The sequence below is a fragment of the Mustela nigripes genome, chromosome 13 (genome assembly GCF_022355385.1).
Source record: "Mustela nigripes isolate SB6536 chromosome 13, MUSNIG.SB6536, whole genome shotgun sequence".
Lineage (NCBI taxonomy): Eukaryota > Metazoa > Chordata > Mammalia > Carnivora > Mustelidae > Mustela > Mustela nigripes.
Genome location: NC_081569.1, coordinates 49,910,212 through 49,932,890, shown reverse-complemented (window position 1 = coordinate 49,932,890; position 22,679 = coordinate 49,910,212). Strand labels below are relative to the sequence as shown.

General features: G+C 50.2%; 1 protein-coding gene across 2 annotated transcripts in view; it reads right to left on the bottom strand.

Annotated features, from left to right (window-relative positions):
• Positions 1–4,544: 4,544 nt before the first annotated feature.
• TEP1 (telomerase associated protein 1) overlaps positions 4,545–22,679 on the bottom strand; it is a 57,991-nt gene continuing 39,856 nt past the window's right edge. For both annotated transcript variants that reach the window (XM_059372436.1, XM_059372433.1), the window contains exons 18-55: positions 21,768–21,926; positions 21,013–21,189; positions 20,670–20,790; positions 19,949–20,073; positions 19,040–19,153; positions 18,828–18,945; positions 18,504–18,698; positions 18,210–18,385; positions 17,956–18,112; positions 17,665–17,844; positions 17,206–17,298; positions 16,810–16,942; positions 16,504–16,654; positions 16,116–16,249; positions 15,809–15,897; positions 15,445–15,559; positions 14,764–15,004; positions 14,446–14,569; positions 13,496–13,620; positions 13,271–13,370; positions 12,905–13,060; positions 12,547–12,759; positions 12,136–12,289; positions 11,819–12,031; positions 11,058–11,218; positions 10,709–10,822; positions 9,622–9,729; positions 9,124–9,256; positions 8,967–9,043; positions 8,732–8,864; positions 8,462–8,598; positions 8,195–8,319; positions 7,004–7,147; positions 6,753–6,852; positions 5,524–5,629; positions 5,214–5,419; positions 4,987–5,091; positions 4,545–4,765 (exon numbers count right to left, since the gene is read on the bottom strand). In XM_059372436.1, the coding sequence (XP_059228419.1) occupies positions 4,643–4,765; positions 4,987–5,091; positions 5,214–5,419; positions 5,524–5,629; positions 6,753–6,852; positions 7,004–7,147; positions 8,195–8,319; positions 8,462–8,598; positions 8,732–8,864; positions 8,967–9,043; positions 9,124–9,256; positions 9,622–9,729; positions 10,709–10,822; positions 11,058–11,218; positions 11,819–12,031; positions 12,136–12,289; positions 12,547–12,759; positions 12,905–13,060; positions 13,271–13,370; positions 13,496–13,620; positions 14,446–14,569; positions 14,764–15,004; positions 15,445–15,559; positions 15,809–15,897; positions 16,116–16,249; positions 16,504–16,654; positions 16,810–16,942; positions 17,206–17,298; positions 17,665–17,844; positions 17,956–18,112; positions 18,210–18,385; positions 18,504–18,698; positions 18,828–18,945; positions 19,040–19,153; positions 19,949–20,073; positions 20,670–20,790; positions 21,013–21,189; positions 21,768–21,926 (5,335 nt within the window). In that variant the 3' untranslated portion in view covers positions 4,545–4,642. The remainder of the gene's footprint in view (positions 4,766–4,986; positions 5,092–5,213; positions 5,420–5,523; positions 5,630–6,752; positions 6,853–7,003; positions 7,148–8,194; positions 8,320–8,461; positions 8,599–8,731; positions 8,865–8,966; positions 9,044–9,123; positions 9,257–9,621; positions 9,730–10,708; positions 10,823–11,057; positions 11,219–11,818; positions 12,032–12,135; positions 12,290–12,546; positions 12,760–12,904; positions 13,061–13,270; positions 13,371–13,495; positions 13,621–14,445; positions 14,570–14,763; positions 15,005–15,444; positions 15,560–15,808; positions 15,898–16,115; positions 16,250–16,503; positions 16,655–16,809; positions 16,943–17,205; positions 17,299–17,664; positions 17,845–17,955; positions 18,113–18,209; positions 18,386–18,503; positions 18,699–18,827; positions 18,946–19,039; positions 19,154–19,948; positions 20,074–20,669; positions 20,791–21,012; positions 21,190–21,767; positions 21,927–22,679) is intronic.

Sequence of the window (22,679 nt, the reverse complement as noted above, 5' to 3'; positions counted from 1 at the left end):
GTATTTTCTTCTCATGTTCATACTTCTTCATCTTCAGGACAGGAAGTACACATTGCTCTATGTATCCCATAGCTAGCTGCAAGTTACTCAGGATCCTGTTCCTAACAGCAGAATAACCTCTGTGCCTTGAAGGACACTAATGGTGACTGATGCTTTTCCCCATTTAAGTAAATTTTTCTGCAACGTGGAGTTTGTTGGGTATTACTATTAGAAGGGTAGAGACGGCACCTGGATGGCCCAGTTGGTTCAGCAACTGCCTTTGGCTCAGGTCATGATCCCCGATCTCCTGGGATTTAGTCCTTCATTGGGCTCCCAGCTCCACAGGGAATCTGCTTCTCCCTCTAAGCTTCTCCCTTCTCATGCTCTCTCTCACTGTCTCTCTCTCAAATAAGTAAAAAAAAATCTTTAAAAAAAAAAGGGGGGGTGTTGAAACAACTGCAGACCAGGTCTCCCACCACTTATCCTAGGACTCAGCAGATGTCCAAAAATCTGCAAGCACTTAGAGGACTTGTCTCTTAAGTCTAAATACATCTCAGGGAGGAAAGGAGAGGAATTAGAATGAGTTTTGAGCTGCCTGCTCCACCTAAGAAGTACCAAAGTCCACGTCAGACCAAAGACTTCCTGATTATTCATAAACATGTGCAACACAAATATATGTACATAGATACATGCACACACACACACTTACACACACATAACACATATTACTGAGATAACAGTAAAGGTTATTTAAATGAAAACAGTAGCCTGTAACGTCTTAGAGACCAGATTACCAATATCTATCTAAGTTTAAAATATACATACCCTTTGACCTAAAAACTACAGACGTACTTGTTTGTATAGATGAAGTCAGTGCAGCATTGTCATATGCAAAAGATCCCTAGATAAGGAACTAGTTAAACATACTCACTCACTGAAATACTGTGCTGCTGTTAAAACTAGACTATACAGACTTCTCTAAAAAGTAGAAGAGAATACTTCACACCTCATTCCATGAGGCAATATGAAACCAAAATCCGATAAAGATACCACCAGGAAAGAAAACTCTAGACCAATGTCCTTTAAGAATACAGATGTGTGGGGTACCTGGGTGGCTCAATGGGTTAAAGCCTCTGCCTTCAGCTTGGGTCATGATCCTGGGGTTCTGGAAGGTTTTGGGATGGAGCCCTGCATCTGGCTCTCTGCTCAGGGGGGAACCTGCTTCCTCTCTCTCTGCCTGCCTCTCTACCTACTTGGATCTCTGTCAAATAAATAAATTAAAAAAAAATACAGATGTGCAATAAAATGCTACCAAGCCTAAACCAGTAAAGTAAAAAGAATTCTACACCATGACAAAGAGATTTATTAAAGGAATGTGAGGTTGGTTCAATATATGAAAATCATATGACTATCTTAGGACATATGTAGGACAAAAGTCATATGACTATCTTATTAGATGCAGAAAAGGCATGTGGCTAAATCTAGCACCCTTTCATGATAAACATTCAGCAAAGTGGGGCGCCTGGGTGGCTCAGTGGGTTAAAACATTCAGCAAAGAATGGAAGGGAGCTTCAACCTGATAAAGGACATCTATGAAAAACCCACAGAAAGATTGAAATAGATGAATGACTCCATACATACTGGAATGACTCCGTACATTCTGGAAAGAAATGATAAATAATCCTTCCAAAAGGATTTCAATTAACATAGAAGGCTCGAGGGAAATAGAAAATCATTAGAAATGGGGTGCTGAGTGGTTCAGTCAGTTGGGCATCTGACTCTTGATTTCAGCTCAAAAGCCTACTTGGAATTTTCTCTCTCCTTCTCCCTCTGCCACTGTCCCCCTGCACCCTCCCCCAAACGCCCCCAACACACTCTCTCTTAAAAAAAAAAAAAAATCACAGTAATAATTGCTATAGTCAGGATCAACGGACGGATGCTAAAATTAGTGGAACAGGATAACTTTCATAGTTTCAAAAAACCTACTTCAAGATTTACTGATTACTATGGTGATTTTAAAATAGGAGCATAAATTCTTTGGTAATTCTCCCTCCAGAGGTTTAGTCTCTCTCCTTTTAAGTGCGGGCTGGGTTTAATGACTTGCTTCTAACAGAGAATGGAAAAATAACAGTAAAAGAAAAATAAAGTGATCAAAATTGGAACACCTGGGTGGTTCAGTCAGTTGAGCATCTGCCTTTGGCTCACTTCATGATCCCAGGGTCCTGGGATTAAGCCCCATTTGGGGCTCCCTGCTCAGCGAAGAGCCTGCTTCTCCCTCTCCCTCTGCCATCCCTGGACTCCCCCACAACTCTGCTCTCTGACTCTTATCTCTTGTCAAATAAATACAATAAAATCTTTAAAAACAAACAAACAAAAAAAACTCAAAATGTTTAAACTATCTAAATTAGGGGCACCTGGGTGGCTCAGTCCTTAAGCAGCTGCCCTCAGCTCAGGTCATGATCCCAGGGTCCTGGGATTGAGCTTTGTATTGGGCTCCCTGCTCAGAGGGAAGCCCGCTTCTCCCTCTTTCACTCCCCCTGCTTGTGTTCCCTCTCTTGCCGTCTCTATCTCAGTGTCAAATAAATAAATAAATAAAATCTTAAAAATAAAATAAAATAAAATAAATTACCTAAATTAATTTTCCCTTCAACTCCCTTGGGCACATGTTTACAGTTACCCAGAGTCTCTTATTGTCACTCACAGCAATTATACTATGACCTTGCTGTACACCTATAAGGTAAGAAAGACAAAAATACCTCAGGCGGGCCTGGCCAACAAGGCTGAGTCTACTGAGCAAAGGTCAAGTTATCCTTTTCTTAACTTTCTCCATCCCCATCCTCCAGCCTTAGATGGGGTGCTTTTGTAGAATTTTTAGAGCTTGGAGCACAGACGTCTAGGGCTTCCTCCTGTCCTTGGCCCATGCTCTCAGTAGAGCAAAAAGCAAAAGACTGAAACCAGCAACTTTCAGGATGATGCTGTGCCATGGTTCTCTGTAGCATTTCTGGGTAGTATTATAAATCATAAATTTCAAATAACCTTAATTTGGATTCTGGTCACAAGGTACGTGGAGGAGGTGGTCTAGAAGGTACTTTTAGAGCCCTTGCATGAGACACATGAGAGAAGATAGAAGCATGACCCATGATTAAAACATCAGTTGATGGAATTTCTTATATCTTTATCCTCCAGCTGAGGGAGACCATGGGGAACTAGTAGAAATAAGGGGAAAGTCTCTCAGATGATCTGTCCACGAAAACCTGGAATCAGGGCAAAGAAAGAACAAAACTCAATACCCCTCAACTCCCCAGTTCCTCAAAATTCATTTCTTTCTCTCTCTCTTTTTTTTAAGATTTTATTTATTTATTTGAGAGAGAGAGAGTGAGAGAGAGCATGAGAGGGGAGGTCAGAGCAAGAAGCAGACTCCCATGGAGCTGGGAGCTCAATATGGGGCTTGATCCCAGGTACTCCGGGATCATGACCTGAGCTAAAGAGAGTCGCTTAACCAACTGAGCCACCCAGGCACCCGTCAAAACTCATTTCTAATCAGAGTGCAGTGGTAGTTCTCTGAGAAAACCCTACCAACTTAGAACAAAATCTTGTAAGCCTGGCTTCTCATATACGAGTCCTTGAGCTTTGGGACATAGAAGACCTTGAACTTTTCCCTAACTCTTAGAGTCTCAGGAAACTTCCTCTCCCATAAGATAAAACTATAGGAAAACAAGGTTTTAGAACTTAAAAGGATCACAGTCCATGGTGAGTCCATGGGTAGGATTGTTCCATCTCTCCATTTGTTTTAATCTTCACAAACTTCAATTTGAGAGCTACACTTTTGGGGTTTCTTCCAAGAATGCAAATTACTATTACTGACAAACATGTGCAGGTCAAGTGGCTGCTGCTGCCTAGTCAGTGGCTGTGAAAGCCAGGAGTCCCATTCCACTCAGCACCCTAGCTTCTCACTTCTCATCTGGGCAGTCAGTTCCGCACAGAAGAGGCTGCTTCTGTGGGAGGAACTTAATGTTCTCTCTAAACGCCCTGACTGGGGGGCACTTTCAACTCACTCCTCCTTTTCTTTTCTTTTTTTTTTTTTTTTTTTAATTAAGATTTTATTTATTTATTCGACAGAGAGAGAGATCACAAGTAGGCAGAGAGAGAGAGAGGAGGAAGCAGGCTCCCTGCTGAGCAGAGAGCCCGATGTGGGACTCGATCCCAGAACTCTGAGATCATGACCTGAGCCGAAGGCAGCGGCCTAACCCACTGAGCCACCCAGGCGCCCCTCACTCCTCCTTTTCTTAATCTTTCTTGACTAAGTGAGATGTCTTCAGCTCTCTGTTCAAACTAATTGCCGGCCAACATCACTCATTCCTTCCCCCGCCAGGAACGGCATCTCAGGACCCTTGGACGAGCAAGTGACACAAGACTTCTAAAGCCTGATTTCAAAGAATATCTATGAAAGAACTGGTTCCCTTTCTTGCAGTTTTAGTAAGGACTAATGTTAAATCAGAAAAGAAACATGAGAACATCCATATTCCTCTGATCCACATCCACATCAGAACACAGGCAGATTGCACTGGAGATTTTCTGACACTTTATTTAAAAAATTGAATCAAGAAAGGAGCCACTAGTGTCTTCCGGCTTTGCATCTCAAGCACAAGTGGGTGGGACATCTTTACTCCCAGGAGAGAAAGTACACGTTGCCCAGTGTGTCTCCCACTGCAAGCTTCAGGGTAGAGTCGGGGCCCAGCCAAGGTTCCAGGCAGCTGACAGCCGCTTCACACTGGAACAGACCCAGCTACAAAGGGGAACAAAAGATGGGGAGGTGAAGGATACAAGCCTAGGGCCTCCTTACTAACTCATTTTTCTCTCACATTAATGCCTTTTATTTAGAAATAGGTTAGTTGCACATGATAGCAAGAATAGAAGAAAACAGAATTTTGATCTTTTGTACATTCTTTGCCCAAGTTTGCCCTCTGTGACGCTCTTTGAGCCCTCCTTGCACACATACACACTTACCAGCTGCATACTGGGTCTCTCCCACAGCTTAACATCTCTGTCCTTTGAAGCTGTCACCAGCAACCCAGGCAGGACATGGAGGGCTGTGACCGAGCCCGAGTGAATCTTGGAGGGGAAGGAGAAGTGATGTGCTGAGCTTTCAGTGGGCCTTCCTTTGTCAAGGAAGCATCCACCTGTCAGACAGAAGGCCTCGTCCCCTCTATTTGTGACCCATGCCTCTAACTCACCTTTCTACGCTGCTGAGTCCTCAGCTGTGAGGGTGGGGACCAGCTATCTGTGCTGCTGTCTTGCACAGATGGGGCCGTCTCTGGAGTTGGGGTTTCAGGCATTTCTGTTTTCTGCCAGAGGTTGCTTGTCTCCCATTCTCCTTCAGGGGTGCATTTGGCGAGTTTCCACAGCAACCCATCAGAGCTGGCACACAAAAATGAGGACTCTGCCATTTCAAGGACAGAGGTTAGAGCTAGGTTTCTGGCTTCATAGGACCCACCGTCACCTACAAGGCATCTCCAGACCTGTGGGTCCTCCCATCCCACTCACCAGATTCCGGTTTGGCTTGGGTTACCAACACGTAGGTCCCAGTAGGATTCTCCAGGTTTGGCTCAAACTCGAGGCTCTCTTGAAACTCTCCTGACTCCTTTTGCTTCTGTGAAAAGATGGCTCATTTTGTTCAGCCTACTCATAGCACTTGACACTATACAGCCAAAGCAACTGTTTTAGGCTCTGGGCTGGTCAGCACTTTTTTTTTTTTTTTTTTTAAGATTTTATTTACTTATTTGTCAGAGAGAGAGCACAAGCAGGCAGAGTGGCAGGCAGAGGGAGAGAAAGAAGCAGGCTCTCCTCTGGACAAGAAGCCCAATTCGGGACTTGATCGCAGGATCCTGGGATCAGCAGGTTCACTGACTGAGCCACTCAGGCATCCCTGGTCAGGACTTTCTTAACTGTGATTTAGACATCGTAAAGAGCGTGAACGCTTTTTTTTTTTTTTTAAGATTTTATTTATTTATTGTGTGAGAGCAAGAAAGAGAGAGAAAACACACAAGCAGTGGGAGCAGCAGGCAGAGAAAGAAGCAGGCTCCCCACTGAGCAAGGAGCCAAGGACTCCATCCCAGGATCCCAGGAACATGACCACAGCCGAAGGCAGAGCCTTAACCAACTGAGCCAGCCAGGCATCCCTAAGTGCACGAATCTTAAATGTACATCTCAAGGAACTTCTGCATATGTATACATCCGTGCAATCATTGCCCAAGTCAACATGTAGAACATTTCTGTCACCCTAGAAACTTGCCTTCGTGACCCTTCCCAGTCAATACCAGAGCTAACAATATTCTGAGTTTTGTCACCATAAATTAGTTCCATTTGTTCTTTAACTTTATGTGAATGAAAGCATGTAGTATGTACTCTTTTGTGTCTGACTTCTTTCACCCGATGTCATGTCTATGAGATATGTCTGTATTGTTCCAGACACTAGTACTCACAGTGACAAGACAAGAGAGACATGAGAAAAAAAGCAATTAAGAAAACTCCTACATTGATGGTTCCCTGTGATTTTTTTTTTTAACACTGGAATCTTTTTTTGTATCAGTAAAATATTACAGGGAAGCTGAAACCCACTATAGAATGCTCTGAAGTAGAGCCACTCCAGTTGAAGGAACAGAAGGGAATTTGGAACCAATGCCTTTACCCTCCTCTTATCCTCAACAATGGCCCCAAGGTTTTAAAAGTGTTGGTCGTGGACAAATGTTTTAACACACTCAAATCAGACTTACTAAGAGATAAAGGCCTCTAGTTTCCACTGACTGCAGGACAAACACACCATAGTCCTGATGGGTGGACAACAACATAGCACCTTCCGAATAGCGGCAGCTCCTGGTTTATAAGAAAGAAAGAGGCTGAACCCATGAACATCTCTCTGTAAGACCCCAGGGTTTTGTTCTAAGTTAGACCCAAGTTCAGGGTAACCACTAACCCACTTTTCCTTTTTCTGTAGCCTGAGCGGAAACAGCTTTTTGAATCCTACCAGATTTCAGAAGGAGCCTCCCCTGGTTTCATGCACTGTAACCGCAAACCCGCATCGGCCAAGATGAGGGAGTGACCGTCTGGAGCTAGGGCCACACCTGTCAGGAACCCTAAGTCCTCCTGCAGAACTCGGTTCAGGTGAAGACTGCAACTCAAAAAAGGTACAAGGACAAAGAGAGACCCTATTTTAGTCCACCTCTCTCAGGCTCCTTGGCTCCCCATGAATTCCTCAGGAGAGAAGTACAGAATGCGATCAATTACCTTCCCTACAAATTCTCTTCCTCTTTCTGTTTTTCTTATATTAGTATTCATCATCACCATCCCCTCACCCGCTCAAATGAGGCATCTCTTGGCTTCTTGTCTCTTCCTTCCCTCCTGACCTCCAACTGATTAATAAGCACTGTGGATTCTACTTGCCAATACCTGCCTAAATCTCTATCCCTCCTTCTCATCCCACTGTCTGGCTCGGGGCCCACACTATGTCTTCCCTGGACTAGAGCAACTGCTGTGAAGGTGGCCTCTCTGCCTGTAGTATCTCTCTGCTACTACCCATCTTCCATAATGCCACTGGAGTCTTCTTCCTAAACTGCAGCTAACTATTCTCAAAATCCTTGACACTGTGCCCTCTACAGCCTTCCCCCAGTTTATCTTTTCAATCCAATTCCCCAAACCCCCCACCACCACTCTCCCCAAGAACCCAACGTCTCAGCTGTGCCAGAATATACCATGCACTCTCATGCCTCCTTGCCTTTTGTTAATACTACTGAAACACCATTTCCTTCCCTTAAGGGTCCAGAGAACTCCTACTCACCCTTAAAGCCCAACCTCAAATAGCAACTCTTTTGTAAACTATAAATTTCTCAAATTCTGGGAATTATAGATCTCTTCCTTATAGCACTAATCACTCTGCCTGTTGCCGGTGGTTGACTTCAGTGCATATTCCTCTACTGTGCTTCCTAAATTAAAAGGTAATTTCAATCTGGTTCACACAGCCTGGCTCAGAGCTTAGCCTAAAGTAGACACTGATAACTATTTAAGTTGACATGAAGGGGAGCCAAAACAATTTCCCAAGGACTTTTTCCCACTTACTAACATCCTATTGACCTAGTTCAGAAGTAGGGGTGGAGTGATTTGCACAAAATCTATAAGGAGACCATCGACATATCACATGGACCCAGCTGCCCCATCTCACCTGAAATTTCTGGATGTTGAACCCTCCTGCAGGTCCACGTGCCACTCACTGACCTTTTCATTAGCACTGAGAACAATCAAGGTACGTGCCGAGTACCACACCAGAGCATTGATGTGGCCTGGAGCCTGGGGAGCATGACATGTTCATCTCAGTATTCCCGAAGAGCCAGGGTTAACCCTCATTCCCTCCCAGCCACCTACACACACCAGTACATGTACAGCTGGGGCAGAAGTCACACAGACAAGCACCAAGGTTGATCCAATTCACCTGTGCTGTGGCCACAGCCTTAGCTTCATGCCACAGAGTTAGTTCCCCAGTTCGATTCCCAGATACTGCCACAGAACCGTCGGGGGCCCAGGCCACAGCAGTGATGGCTACAGGACTCCTGGGTGTGTATGTGTCATCTGGAGAAGGAAGTAGGTGATGCATTAGAAGCTGGACCACTCCTAGGACACAAGGAGATATCAGGCCACCCTTGACCTTCATGGTCCCACTAACACACCCCTCTAGATACTGCCTCTCTCCATGCCTTCTCACCTGCTTCCTCGGGTACCTGCCAGAGCCGTACAGAACCATCCTCTGAGGTGGTCAACAGGAGGCCTGAGGTGTCTGAAACTGCAGCTGCACTGATTGGGCCACTGTGTCCCAGGAGGGTGTGTGTCTGAAACACCTAGGAGGAAAGGACGGAGGTGGGAGAGTAAGGGCTCAGCGTCATAGTTGTCCTACTCTGCCCTCTCCACTCCATCCACCCCAGTCCTTTCAGGGAACTCACCAAGAGCGGATGCCACAACCGTGTGGCCCCATCCAGTCCAACAGTCACCACTAGAAGCTCTGACCCAGGATGCCCAGCTGAGAAGGCACAGAGATGAAGTCAGAAGAAGGGGGAAAGCAGGGGGGAAGGGAGGAAAAGGGAACTGGCATTTCCTTACCTGCCCGGGGCTCGAGGGCAGCGGCACAGTGGCTGATAGGTCCTGAGTGAGCAGGGATGCTCGTCAGCTCCACACCCTGATGGTCCCACACTTTCAGTGTTCCATCTCGGCCCACAGACACCACATGTTCTTCCTATTCCAGAGCACAGGATCAGACCAGAATCGCACCGAGCAGGACAAGAGGAGTATGCCTCCTACCACAGAGGTGAGGGCTGAGGACTAAAGGCCTACAAGATGTCCAAGAGTGTGGAGAACTTGGGGACACTGGCTGGGTGGCTCAGGACTGCAATCCTGCACACAGTTCAGACACTGAGCTGCCCTCTTCCTCCCCTCACACCAACCCTCCATCTCAATACCCTCATCCTGCTCTAATTCAGGCCCGAGTATCTCATTCTTTATACTTCTTTTGCCTTTGAGATTAGATACCCAATGCACCCATCTCCCAAAGCCTCCTTAGCCTTCCCAGGGCCCCGAGTGAGTTTTCTGCCACCTCCTCACCGCAGCCACCACGGCGCTCACGGCACTCTGATGACCTAGGAAGTGGCCAAGCTGCTGTTGCTGTCCTGGGTCCCACAGCCCCACAGAGCCATCACTGGAGCAGGAGACCTGCACAGTCAGAGGTCAGAGAAGTGGGATTAGCAGCATGCCTCCAGCATTTTTGTACATTGACAACGCGGGCACAGGGTGGGGTGGGCATTAAGGTTGGTGATTAAGAACATTGGCTGTGCTGGGTTCAGTTCCAAGCTCCACCATCCTTTACTTTGTGACCTGTGGCAAGTTCATCTCTCTGCGCCTTGGGATTGTCGTCCAGTCAACGAGGATAGTAACAGTGTCACTATTTGCTGTGGCTGCTGCGGGGCTGATGTACCTGCACCTACACGAAGGGCTGCCTGGTACGTACTGAACACTGAATGCATAGTGGCTGTTGTCCTTGTTATTCACAAACACTCAGTCAACAAACCAGACAAAGGTGAACAGCCTGCAATACCAAGGAAAGATGCAGCTGCCCAGCAGGCAGGGGCAGAGAGCAGTCTGTGACAATTCTAGTCAACTGATTCTCACTCCTTTCTCATCTGTTCCTGAGAACAAGTGTGGGAACTGTGCATGGGAAAACTAGGCTTCACCAACCTTAAGTGCATAATCTTAGGGGTTTGTTTTTGTTTTTGTTTTTTGTTTTTTGCCTTAGGACCAAAGAAAATACAGCAGTATCCTCTCACTGCAGGGATAGGTACCCTAAGCCTTTGGGGAGACAGTTCTGTGTTCTTATTAAGAATCAGGGCTCTCTTATGATTAGTGCCTCAGCCTCATCACTTAATACGGCCTTGAAAATGTTCTTTAATCTATCTGAGCTCAAGATCCTCATCTGTGAAATAGAGATAGTAGTACTGTCTACTTCACACGGAGTTGTAGACTAAATGAGGCAGATGTATGAAGAGCTTAGTTCAATTCCTGGCACATACTTGCTCAATAAATGTCAGCTATTACTATTATTATAAACAGGTGTTGGAAGCAGGATGACTTGGGCCATGTGGTCCTCCCCCAGGAACCCTGCTGGGCTCTGCCCCACCCCCACCCCTTCCCTTACCAGTAGGTTGTCTCTGGTCCAGGCACAGCCAGTGACCCAGTCACGGTGACAGGCAGAGAAGGAGCAAATCAGAACAGGGGCTCTGGGCATCCGCACATCCCAGCAGAAGAGATTCTGGATAGGTCCCAAGACAGGGAGCAGTCAGGACCAGAGGAGGGAGGTAGGAACATCAGGGCCATTTCCGGCAAGAAAGTTTAAAGGAGTAGGGAATATTAGGGAAGGGGTGGTAGAAAGAGGTGGCCTAGGGGGTGTGGTAAAGCAAAATGCCTCGGGAGCCATGGGAAATGGACTGTTGAGGAGTCCAAGACTCAGAGGGGCTGTGGGCTCAAGGAGGGAGCCCGCGGCTCACCCGGTCCCTGCCCCCGGTAGCCAGCCTGCCTCCATCGGTGCTGAAGCTACAACAGCTCACAGGACCCTCATGTTTCCGGAGCTCAGTGTCACGGGGAAAGTCTTCTGCTGTCTGTGCCAGTGTCAGCAACTGCCTTGGCCAGAGCCGCACTGTGAAATCTTCTGCATTGGAAAGAGGGAGAAAGAAAGATTCCCTGAAAGAGGACGTGAGACAGGATCCCAAAGACAAAGGCAAGCATGCTGGGTGAGGGTGATGTCCAATGGCAGTGAGTCACAGGCTATGGAGTACCCGAGTGACAAGGGTCAGTCATTGTATGAGGTCACAAGACAGGAACACCAGGCACTCCTAGCTCTGGCTCTTCAGCTCCCCAACTCCGTGCTACACCTCGGACCCTCCTCTTCTCCTCTTCCACTATCACTTGGACCAAGTCTCCTACCTGGAGAGGACTAAGACCATTCTGCATTTCCACCTCAACATCTCTCTCCTCCTCCTAAGGGAAACCCATCCCCATACACAGCAAAGTCTGAGACCCCTGGGCAGAAACTCAGAGGATTCCAGCAATTAACAGAGGTCCCAGAATCAGGGTTAGAAAACAAGAAGAAACAGTGTAGATTGATGATGCAAGACAAGTGCATTTACAAGTACTTTGAAAGTTTTAAAGATAATTATATGTGTGTGTGTGTTTCCTATACACATACACATATAAATTGAGGGAAGGCACAAGCATATTTGAAAGGAAGCTGCCCAATGCCCAGCAGTACCTGAGGCAGAAGCCAAGAGTTCTTTGGAGGTGGCCAGCCCCAACACGGGCTTCTGGTACCTGGACAAGAGCCAGAGGGACTGAAGGGAACCTCCTTTCAGAGTCCAGCCTTGCAGGGACCCATCTTCTGCACCACTCACCAACACCTCAGGGCTTAGCCAGACCAGTGCAGACACTGCCACATCTACTGCCTGACACTGAGCCCCCTGGGAACCTAGAGTATGAGGAAAAAGCAGAGTGAGGCACTGGGAAAGGGAATTCAGGGTGGGGAGGTTCTTTCCAAAGGCTCAAACACCCCATCCCCTCTCTCTTCAGCACCTGAAGCGATTTTGTAGATCCTGATGCCATCTGCTCGGTACCCAACAGCCACCCGATCACCATCTGGGCTGAGAGCCACAGAGAGGGCAGGAGAGAGAGAAAGGGAACCCAGGCACCCCCGGGGCTGACCCAGAGATCCAGACCACACCTGAACCTGAGGGCCAAGAACAGGACTTAAAGATACAACACTTCTACCCCCAGAGCAAGAGCCACCCCCATTAAAGTCCTCCTCCTCCCTAAAGGGCTCCCCTCTCTTCTCAGAAAGCAGCCCATGCATACACTGCACCCCTCTCCCTGTAGCTTGCACCAGCGAAGCCCCTCCACAGTGTCCCCAACAAAGGCTCCACCCTCACCCAAATACCCCTGCCCTCCCCCCTCCTCCTAACCCACCACCAGCCTCTGCCACCTGACCTTGCCATCCTCTCCGGCTGTCAGTAACTGGCGCCCAGCGCGCAGGAAGAGGGCAGCAGCCACAATGCCGTGGTGGGCCGGGAAGACAGCTAGCCGTGCCCCCTCATGCCAGGACCACAGTTCTACCGTGCTGTCCAGCCGACCCACAGCCACAACCCGCCCAGGCGCATTGAACACCAAGGTACGGACAGAGGCTCCTGGGGCTCCCAGTTCCTACCCAAGGAAGTAGAAACAGAAATGTGGGGACCTGCCCTCAAAACAAGCCCAAAGTGAAACAGAATGTGGATGTCCATAATCCCGTATCTTCCACTCCTGCCCTCTTGGCCTTCCTGCCCCAGAGCCTCGCAGGAATTCTCACCTTGGCAGCTTTGAGCCCGTCCACGTGGAAGAAGCTGAAGCTGCCAGCCCAGCTGCCCACAGCCATCACCTGCCCCTCTGGGTGGAAAGCAACGCAGTTCAGAGGCCGGGGACACGTGTGCTGGAAGGCCAGCTGCCCACGGACTGTGTCCCACAGCTGAAGGAGAAAGAAAGGGAGAAAACTAGGTGCCTAGTACAGATACCTAAGCCTCTCAAGCCCAGAGGCCATCTTGTCCAGCCCCCTGCCCTCAGCCTCCCCCAGGCACCAGGAAAAGCCTCCCCCAGGCCAAGCCACACTAAGAGAACAACTTGCGGGGATGACTTGCATTTAGGGCCACTTTGACTACCACTGCCCCTTGGTCATTACCTTTAGGCATCCCCCTAGACACACGGTGGCCAGCAGCCGGCGGTCTGGGCTTAGGCAGCAGCCAGTGATTTGATACTGGTGAGCACTGGTCTGGAGCACCCTAGCCCAGGGAGACAAAGTTAGGCTTCTGGGAGCCCCTGGCCTCCCTCCTCTTTCCCCTGCCCTGAGGGCTTCTGACAAGCAGGGAAGACTCTCACTCCAAGACATGGGGGAGGGGTCCCTTACCGACAACCTTGTTGCAGGTCCCAGAGCTCCAGAAGCCCATCAAAGGCAGTAAGAAAGAGGGCACCATCCGAGAGGAATGAGCAAGAGGAGACCCCATCACAGCCGCTCACCAAAGACTTCTCCTCCTATGAGAACGAGCAGGGAAGCATGCTCAGAACATTCCCCTGACCCCCAGTGTCCAGCCACTCCAAGCTCCAACCAAAAAGGAGGCCAAGGCAAGAAGGGATAGAGAAAGGGTGGCCCTCTGGCCCCACATCAAGAGCTTTGGGCCCCACTCCAGATGTGGGCCAAGCCTCGGTTCAAGTGGTGCCACATCTCCCCTATGCCCAACCCCATATGCATCCCCAAATCACAGAAGATTCTGAGGGGTTTGTGTATGTATGCACGCATATATACATATATGGCAGTGGGAGCTGATATGGGTGGGAGGCAGAGAAAGGGAGTGGCTATGGCTGTGGGACCCACTTCAGCCTAATCTGCTGTTACCTTCCTTCAAGCACCCTCTGCTGCAATCATTCCCAGAAGTTTCCTGGAAACATTCTCCCCTGTGCCTTTTACTCAACTGGAATGTGCGCTCTTGCCTGTCCCATGTTCTCCCGGAGGTATCCAACTCACTCAGCTCTTGTCTATATTATTCAGTTATGTTTTGGTTCCTTTCCACCTTGTATGTCTTCTCTTTCAACAAAATGGCCATTTGGTAGGCAAAGACAGGTATGTACCTGGAGATGCTTAGTACAGTACAGCCTTAGTACAGCCCTGAATGGAAAGGTATGCAGCAAATATTTGGCAGGTGTGACTGATTTAATACCAAGCCTTTGATTTTATGTGAGGGAAATGCAAGTTGCTGAATCAAACAGGGTGATAACAGATGGGGCTGGCTTGCTGAGGTCTTCAGGACAGTTTGTGAGGCTTTTTCTAGAGGCAAACTCTGCCCACCTTGAGTGTCATACCTGCCAGGTTCTCAGGTCCAACAAGTAAACCATCCCGTTGCCAGTGCCAACAGCAGCTCTTTGCCCACTGGGGGAGAGGGCCACCGCTGTGGGGGATGAGGAAACTGCCAGAGATAGGCTGGAGCTAGATAAAGAGTGGGAAGAAAGGGAGGAAACCAGGATTTCAGAGAAGGAAGGGGCCAGGAATTCACACTTGCATTCCTGTGCCTGAGTCCCCTCCTCCTTTGTGACTCTGGTCTGTCTTTCTTCTCTAGTTTCAGAAAGGGCTGTGGCTTGCTCTCTGACAGGCTTCCCAGTACCCGGGGCCATGGACCTTACTTCTGCTGGCCCTCCACGGTGTGGGGTTTATTAAGCCATCGTAGCGTGTGCTGGGGGCGCCATCGCTGGAAAAGCTGTGGGGCCTGGTGGCAAAGAGGTGAGTCCAGGGGCTGGTTGGCTGCCTGCTGGGGCAGTAGCAGGGGGTACTGGCTGAGGACAGGAGCTTGCTGCCTCAGGAACGTGTGAAACATGGCAGTCTCAGCCTCAGGAAGACTTTGTTCATCTTCAGAGACAGAGGAAGCTGTGGGAAAGATGCGGAGCATCACTGGAGAGCCAGCCCATAGCCCCATTAACCCCGGTACCAAATATAGTCATATGATGTGTCAAAATGTTAAGTCTTGAAGCCTTCTGGCCCTACATCAGGAAGACCCATTAAAAGTACAAAGCCTTAGGCCCCACTCTGGACCTAGGGAACCAGAATCCAGGAACCCAGAGATCTGTAATTTGAACAACATTTCCAGGTAATTTTAGGCCTGTTAAATAAAGTTTGAGAACCTTTGGTCTAAGAGACCGGGGCAGAAGATCCCCTGAAAATCACCTCCTTACCCTCTTGGCCTTTTCGGCCTAGAATAGAAATTTAACTGTTCTTTGCATTATACCTCCCGCCCCCCACCCCCAGCACACCCCCTGTGAACACACCGAGGAGGCCCGTATCTCAGAGAAGCCACTGACTGATCTTACCGTAGAGGGCATGGGCCTCCAGGAGCCGAGAAACCAGACCCAGTTCCAGGTGTGCAGCCACCACATGGAGATTGGTGAGGAATTTTGCAAGAAGGCCACGGTTCCCGCTCTGGAGCTGGGAAGATTGGATGGGACTCGTTAGGATGTGAAGAGGCAGGTGAGAAGGAAGAATCTAGTTTTAGACTCTGTGCAGCCAGGACCTCGACCTAGGAGCTGGGACAAAGGACATGGAGGAAGAGGGCAGGAAACCTGGATGGAGAAAGGTAGAGAGGGGTGGCGGTAGTGGTGGTCAAGGGGGAGTGGGGTCTCAGAATAGTCAAAGCAGTTGCCTGGGAGAAGGTGCCTATGGGATCTGGAGACTAACCAGGTGGTAAGGCAGATCTGCCAGGGCCTCAGGAAGGCAGCTTCGGAAGGTGCCTGAGGCATCAGGGTCACAGGTCTTCCAGAGCTGAGCTGCAGGTGTGGGTCAGAGTAGACAGTGAGACAAGCTCGGTCCTGAAGCAGCTCCAAAGATTGCATGGCACAGGTCACAGCAAAAGCCATCCACCCAATGGGGTGGCAGGTGAGGGCACTAGCCGAATGGGAGCACCAGTGGGTGGTCCTGGCTTCCAGGCATCAGCCCCACCCTCAGTCTCCCGGGGTCAGTTTGGGCCAGTTCAGGCCGAAATCACCTGCGATGAGGACGTGTGCTGTCTTCTCCAGCCCCCGCCTCTTCCCATATCGACATTTAGCTGCTGTCCTCAGGGGCCCGGCAGGGAGGCAGAGCCGGGCACCAGCACGCTCGAGAGGGCCCTCCCCTAGCAGACTGTTCTCATGTGAGGGAGAGAGGGCAGGAGAGGAGGGGAGGAGGTCTGTCAGTGAGCACCTGGCATAGCTGTGGGCTCCCGTGCCCATCCCATGGAGTGGTAAATTAAGAAGCAGCCCATTTGGAGCCTGGGAGACAGGTGTCAGGGGCTATATCCAGGGAAGGGTGGAATGAAGAAAGGCTCATACGGGGCCCGGGCTCAAAGACAGGAAGGCACAGGAGATTGGTGGGAGTCCAAGTAGGGGCAGCTGTACCTGCGCAGACTCTGGACGAGGTAGACAAATGGGCCCATGGGGTAGGGGTCCCCACTGTTGCCAGCAGCCACTGCTTCTTCCCAGCTCTCAGCACCCCTGGGAAGTATCCGCCATGCACTCAGCACTCCATGCAACTGGTCTACGGTCAGACCTAAAAACCCCAGATCTCTGAAGCTCCCACCAAACCACAGAGTGTACCCATGCCATGGCACCCGGTCCTCCTCATACCACTCACTGAGACCCCAACTGAGCCAATGCCATCTAACCCCTGCGCATTCTGTCTCCCACGCCACCCCAACCACTGACCACTACATGTGGCTTCAAGGGTGGCCAAGGCTTGGGGAAGGATGTCAGGGCCATGTTCTTGCTCCAGGGTGCCCAGGATGTGCTGCAGCAGCAGCGGGACAGTGGAGGGCAGGGTCCGGAGTCTCTCAGACACCTGGGAGAAGAGGGAGACTGGGCTTCAGACAGTGGGGGGAGGAGAAGAGGCAGCTTTCATTGTAAGGAGGGGAGTGGGCAGCAGGAGGAACTGTGGAAAAGGATGAGAAAAAAAAGAGAAAGCATGGGGGAGATCCACCCCAAGGCGGCACAGGATGAGGGCAGGAAAAGTAGAGGGATAGGGGTGAAAGGAGCCAAATGAAAGAATGGGAAGTGGATTAGGACTGAAAAGATGAGCAGTGAGGGTTTACGCCCCCAGCCAACCTGCTCATAGAGCGTGTAGAGCCTCAGATGTTCGGTGACCAAGCGCAGGTAGAGCGGCAGAGAGGACCCCCGCTTCACCAGCAGCAGCCGCATCTGACGAGACAAAGGGGACTCAGTGCAGGGAGCAGACAGCAGGGCTGTGCCTCCTCTGAGAGCCCCCAACAGGCATCACCTGATGGCCTCACCTCAGAACACAGCCATCCCTGCCCTCCGGTGCTATGCCAGACCCTCTTTCCGGAAAGCCCCCAATGGTTCAGCCTAGCACACCCAATAACCACAGCCTTACTCCTTCCCTCATCAGGACAGGCCCCGGGAGGCCATTCACCAGGGGGAAAAGGCTGGCTGGTATTATAAGGATTCCCAGTTATTGACAGCTTTCACTGGCACAGAGCTCCTTCAGAAACCAAGGAGCAGGCTGCACGGGGTCCTCACCCCCACCACCCCTGGCCTACATCCAACCTGGTTGTTAAAAGGTGACTCCTCCAGCCGTTTCCCGTACAGAGCCAGCTCTTCTCTCACCAGCCGGGCCCGGGCAGATGGCTCCAGGGGCCCCAGGGCCACCACATGGGCACCTTGGCTCTGCTCAAGGGTCTCCACCAGGACCGCATCAGTAGACACGCTCAGTACCAGGTGCACCCTCTGTGATATTTGGGCAAAAGGGAAAGGAGGTGGAAAGAAAAAGAGCAGGACGATGTTGGAGAGCTCCCTTCCCCACTATTGCATCCCACCCCACTTCCTTCTCACACTCACCGGGGGAAGGGTCTTTGGGATCCAGTCTGAGACTGGCTGCCCATGCTGACCCACCAGCCTGTCAGCCCCATCGATGATCAGCACCAGGGCTTGGCCACTTTTCAGGGACTGAGCATACTCAGGCAGCAGCCTCTGCTGGAGCTCCCATACTAGGCCCCTGTGTGTGCAGGGTAAGGACTAGGGTCAGCAGGAGAGGAAGACATACTGGTAGTGTCATATGGCATCAAGAGGCTGGGCTAATGGGGGATACACACCGGTAGGTGGTGGGGAGGCTGCTTGGCTTTTGCAGTTGGCTATGCAGATAGGCACAGAGGCGTCTGAGCAGGGTGAGGGCAAGACCCTGGTCTGGGCGGGCCCCTGAAAAGTGGAAGAAGACTAAGGGGACCACCTTGGCCCCACTGGGAGCCTGCAGGGCTGACACAAGAGATGCCTGCATGGAAAGCAAAGAGAAAACATGGTTATGTTTTCCACGCACAACTCCCTGTGGCCCACTTCCTTTGCCCACACAGCACCCCTTTCCTCCTGCCCAGGGCTCTGAGACTATGTACCAGGAAGGCCGTCTTGCCCTGTCCCGACTGCCCAGTCACCAGACTCAGCTTCTCTCGGTGAAGCATTAGCTGCTTCACTGTGTCCCGAAGAAGGTGCGGTCGGGCTGGACTCGGTGGGCTCTGCAGCTGCTGGAAGGTAGCCTGGACCAAGTCATCATCTGGGACGGAGACTGGCTGTTCCAGCTGGGCCCTAGGCTGAGGGCACATGGGCCAATAAATGACAATATTTCTATGGCCCTAGAACCCCCAGGCCTGAAAACTCACAGAGCCCCACCAAGTTACTTCCCATCCAGAACTACCCAGACCACTCCCTTGTCCACTCACCTGTATGTAAAGCTTCTGGATCATATTCCACAGGTCCTGCAGAACCAGCTGCCCAAACTCTTCCAGCCCCCCAGCATAGGGTCGGCCAGCTGCCACACCCCCCCACTCACAAGGGTAACTGTGGGCAAAGCGAGCACAAGCAGAGTTAGACAGGGCCTGGTTCCCCTCCCCATATCTCTCCCTGCAAGGGCTCTCTACCTCCCCCAGCTCACCTACGACAGGTAAGCCCTTCCCGTCTGCTCAGGAAGCTTTTCAGTTCTGAGATCCGATGAGCAGCCTCTTCAGACTCAGAAGTAAAGTCAGGTTTCCATGTATCTGGTACAGAGCTGACCCCCAAAGAGACCCCAAGAGTGGTCTACACTCAGACCCCAGCCTCTCTTCACCCCCAACCATCAGACCTGGCTGTGGTTCCCTGAAACTCCCCAAGTGGAGATTGTTGGGGCCAATTCCACGTTAAAACCTGTTAAACCCCTACGGCCTGCCTGGGCCTACTTAGCCATAGTGACTCCATGTTGCCTAGGTAGCCATTTTGTTGTTTAATAAATGCTTCAGCAGTTACTGATACCGGTTCCAGGTAACCGTTGCCAAAACACATACCTAAAACAAGGCCATTTTGTTGTTTAATAAACGCCTCAGCAGTTACTAGTATCGGTTCCAGGTAACCATTACTAAAACACACAGGTAGGAGACATCCAGTCAGCCAAAGCCACATATGTAGATGTCTGCAGTTGTGCCCTATAAAACTAGCCTGTAAGACCAAGGGGTGTTCACTCTCTTCAGAGGAGGCCCTGGCTGGTCAGTCTGACTTCTAATGCTTGACATAGAATAAAACTTTACATAATTTTCACTTTGTCTCAGCCTCGTTCCCCTGGCCAGTCAGTTTACCTTCTAATGCTTGGCATAGAATAAGGCTTTGCATAACTTTCACTTTGTCTTAGTCTCGTTCCTTTGATAACGGACCCAACAGAAATCTCCTGGCTTCAGAGGCAAGGCTAATGTGGTGCTGTGAGGCCAGCTATCCGAGCCCCATGCGCTCTTCCAGCCTCCCCCGTCCTATACTCTGAATGCCAGGGAGAGAAGACATGGCCACTGAGCTGAGCCCCAGACACAACAGTAGGTACCTTAGGAAGTTGGCATCCCGGAAGTAGATGAGAGCCGGGGCAGAGGGCTGCAGGCGCAGGCCCCGGTCCAGGAACTGCATCACCTCCATCTCTGTCACAGAGCGGCCTGGAGGGTACCGCTGGGCCTGAGGGGAGAGGGCAGAAGACAGGTGGTTTCAGTCCCAGGTCACACTAACCCATCCCCCGAGACCTGCCAAGATCCCAGGGCTCCAGCATCTCAGTAATGTTCCTCCTTCCCTCCCGCCAGATACAAGCCAATAAAACACAGAGACTAGCTAACATTTATTGAATGCCTGTCAGGTGTTGAGCATTTTTAAAAAACAGATTTCTAATTCTCAAAGTAACTCTGTAGTACAGACACCACTAGTCCTCTTTAATATATGGGGAAGTGGAGGTTGGATTAGGATAAGCCATGTCCCACAAAGTCACACAGTCTGTAAATGACAAAAGGGACATCAGAATCCAGCTCTGATAGCAAAACCTGAACAGACCTTCCCTCTTACCTCTCGCATCCCTTGGCCAACTGAAAGATACTTCTCAAAGGAATCCCCTCATCTAGGACTTGGCCACTTGTGCAGTCTTCTGCCTGGGATTCACTTCAACTCTCAAGGAGATGCCTGGCCATAGTCCCAAGGTTCCTGACACCCTGGGGTTTCTCTCCACCCCTGCCCAAACTCCATTTCCTCCCCAGACCCTGCTCCAGCCCCGCTGTCTGCCTTACCCAGCGGAAGTGAGGATGGTCAGGGAGGTTGTAGTTGGGAGGAACGTAGCCATAGCGAGAGCCCAGAATCCCCACAAATAGCTGCGAATTCTCCACCTCTCCCAGACACACTTCCAGTTGTCTGCAGACATGGTTATGGAAGCACCAGATCAGGGAATTCAGGTACAAATAGGAAGACAGGGCCATGGCTCAAAGCCAAGGCAAGCTGCTCTTGTTAGCATCCAAAGAGCTCCCCCTGCCCTAAGCCCTCAGCCCTCCTTGCAACCTCCACCCTACCCACGTCAGTTCTACCACACAAGCCCCTCACCCCTGACCTGGCTCCCTTTCCCTGTGGCCCCCTCACCTGTTCCTACGGGTCTCTTCCTCCGTGATGCCCCAGCGCAGGTCGATGGCATGAAGGCTGATGTGGTGGGGTGCTGCTCGGGCTTGCAGAGCTGGCAGTACGGACCGTAGCAGCAGGTCCCGCTCTCCATGCATGTCCCGGAAAGTGGAGGAAATGAAAAGCCGGATGCTGCACCATCTGAGGGTAAGCAGAGGCCTAGGCTCAGTCTAGCTAGGCTCACCCTAATGCACAAGCTGGCACAAATAAGGTCTGATGGACAGCAGCAGCGGAGGGGGTGGGGTGTGCAGTAGGCCTCAGAGCCCTGGAACATAAACCCTACTTGCCATTTCTCACACACCCTCCTTGGTCAGCTGATCATTAGACACTTACTATTCACCTACTGTGTGCTCGTGACAACACGGTGAAGAAAGCACAATCATTATCTCCCTTTTACTAATCAAAAAGCTAAAGCATCAAGAAATGAAGAAAAACAAGTAGCCCAAGATTCAAGCTACTATTTGGCTGAGCTGTGATGAGAAAGCCAGAGCCTCTTCTCCTGAGCCCTCTACCTGAGCCTGCCTCACCCTCTGACCCCCTTCCCCAGTAGAGAGAAGAGTTGGCTCACAATGTGACAACTTCCTCTGGCAGAGGAATCCCTACCTGGGAAAGAGGAAGCATACCTTGGTGAGTAGAACAGGAGCATCTCAACATCCAGAAATGCAACCACCTGCCCACTGCCTCTCCCAATTCACAAAGGCATAGAAACATAGACCAACCGAGGCTGGGAAATCAGAGCCAAGGGGCGAAGAGTGCTCTCTTCCAGTGGCCGGAGAGACAGGTCCCCTGTCTTTCCTGGGGGGGGTGGAATCTTGAATATTTTGTCCATTTGGCCCACATGTTCTAGAAGACGGGAGGCTCCACGCTCTGCAATGAACCTGACATAAATGTGACCAAATAAATAAGAGTGAATACCAGAGGCAGAATCAGATCTTCCAAGGGGACAAAGATACAGCTAGGGAAGGTCACCTAATTAACGGGAGCTCCTTAAGAAGACAACCATAAGCAGTTAATGTAGACTTAAAATAACCAGGATGCAGAACCACCCAGATAAAGGAAGAGAGAAGAAACCCAGCTCTAGCCCTCCTCCTATGCATGTTTATCACGGGCTTTCTTTGGGCCAGGAGCAATTGGGCTGGTAAAGGTGAAGATTTAAGGTTAAAGATTAAGGCCATCCCAGAACTTCTTCAGCTCTGTATCAGCTATAAAAGCTACCTGGAAAAGGAGGAATGGGCATGAGTCTTCCTAATAGCAGTTGATGCCAGTGGAGGCATATAAAGGAAAATGTTGGAGAGAAAACAAGTAAGTGAGAGAACATGGAAAGAAAGACAAAGTAAAAAGATTTCTATAAATTTAGATTCTATAAATAAACTTGGCATGAGATTTCCTCTGGATCAAGAATAAAAAGAGGCCACAAACAATGAATAGAAATAATATGACCGGGGCGCCTGGGTGGCTCAGTGGGTTAAGCCGCTGCCTTCGGCTCAGGTCATGATCTCAGGGTCCTGGGATCGAGCCCCACATTGGGCTCTCTGCTAAGCGGGGAGCCTGCTTCCTCCTCTCTCTCTCTCTGCCTACTTGTGATCTCTCCCTCTCTGTGTCAAATAAATAAATAAAATCTTTAAAAAAAA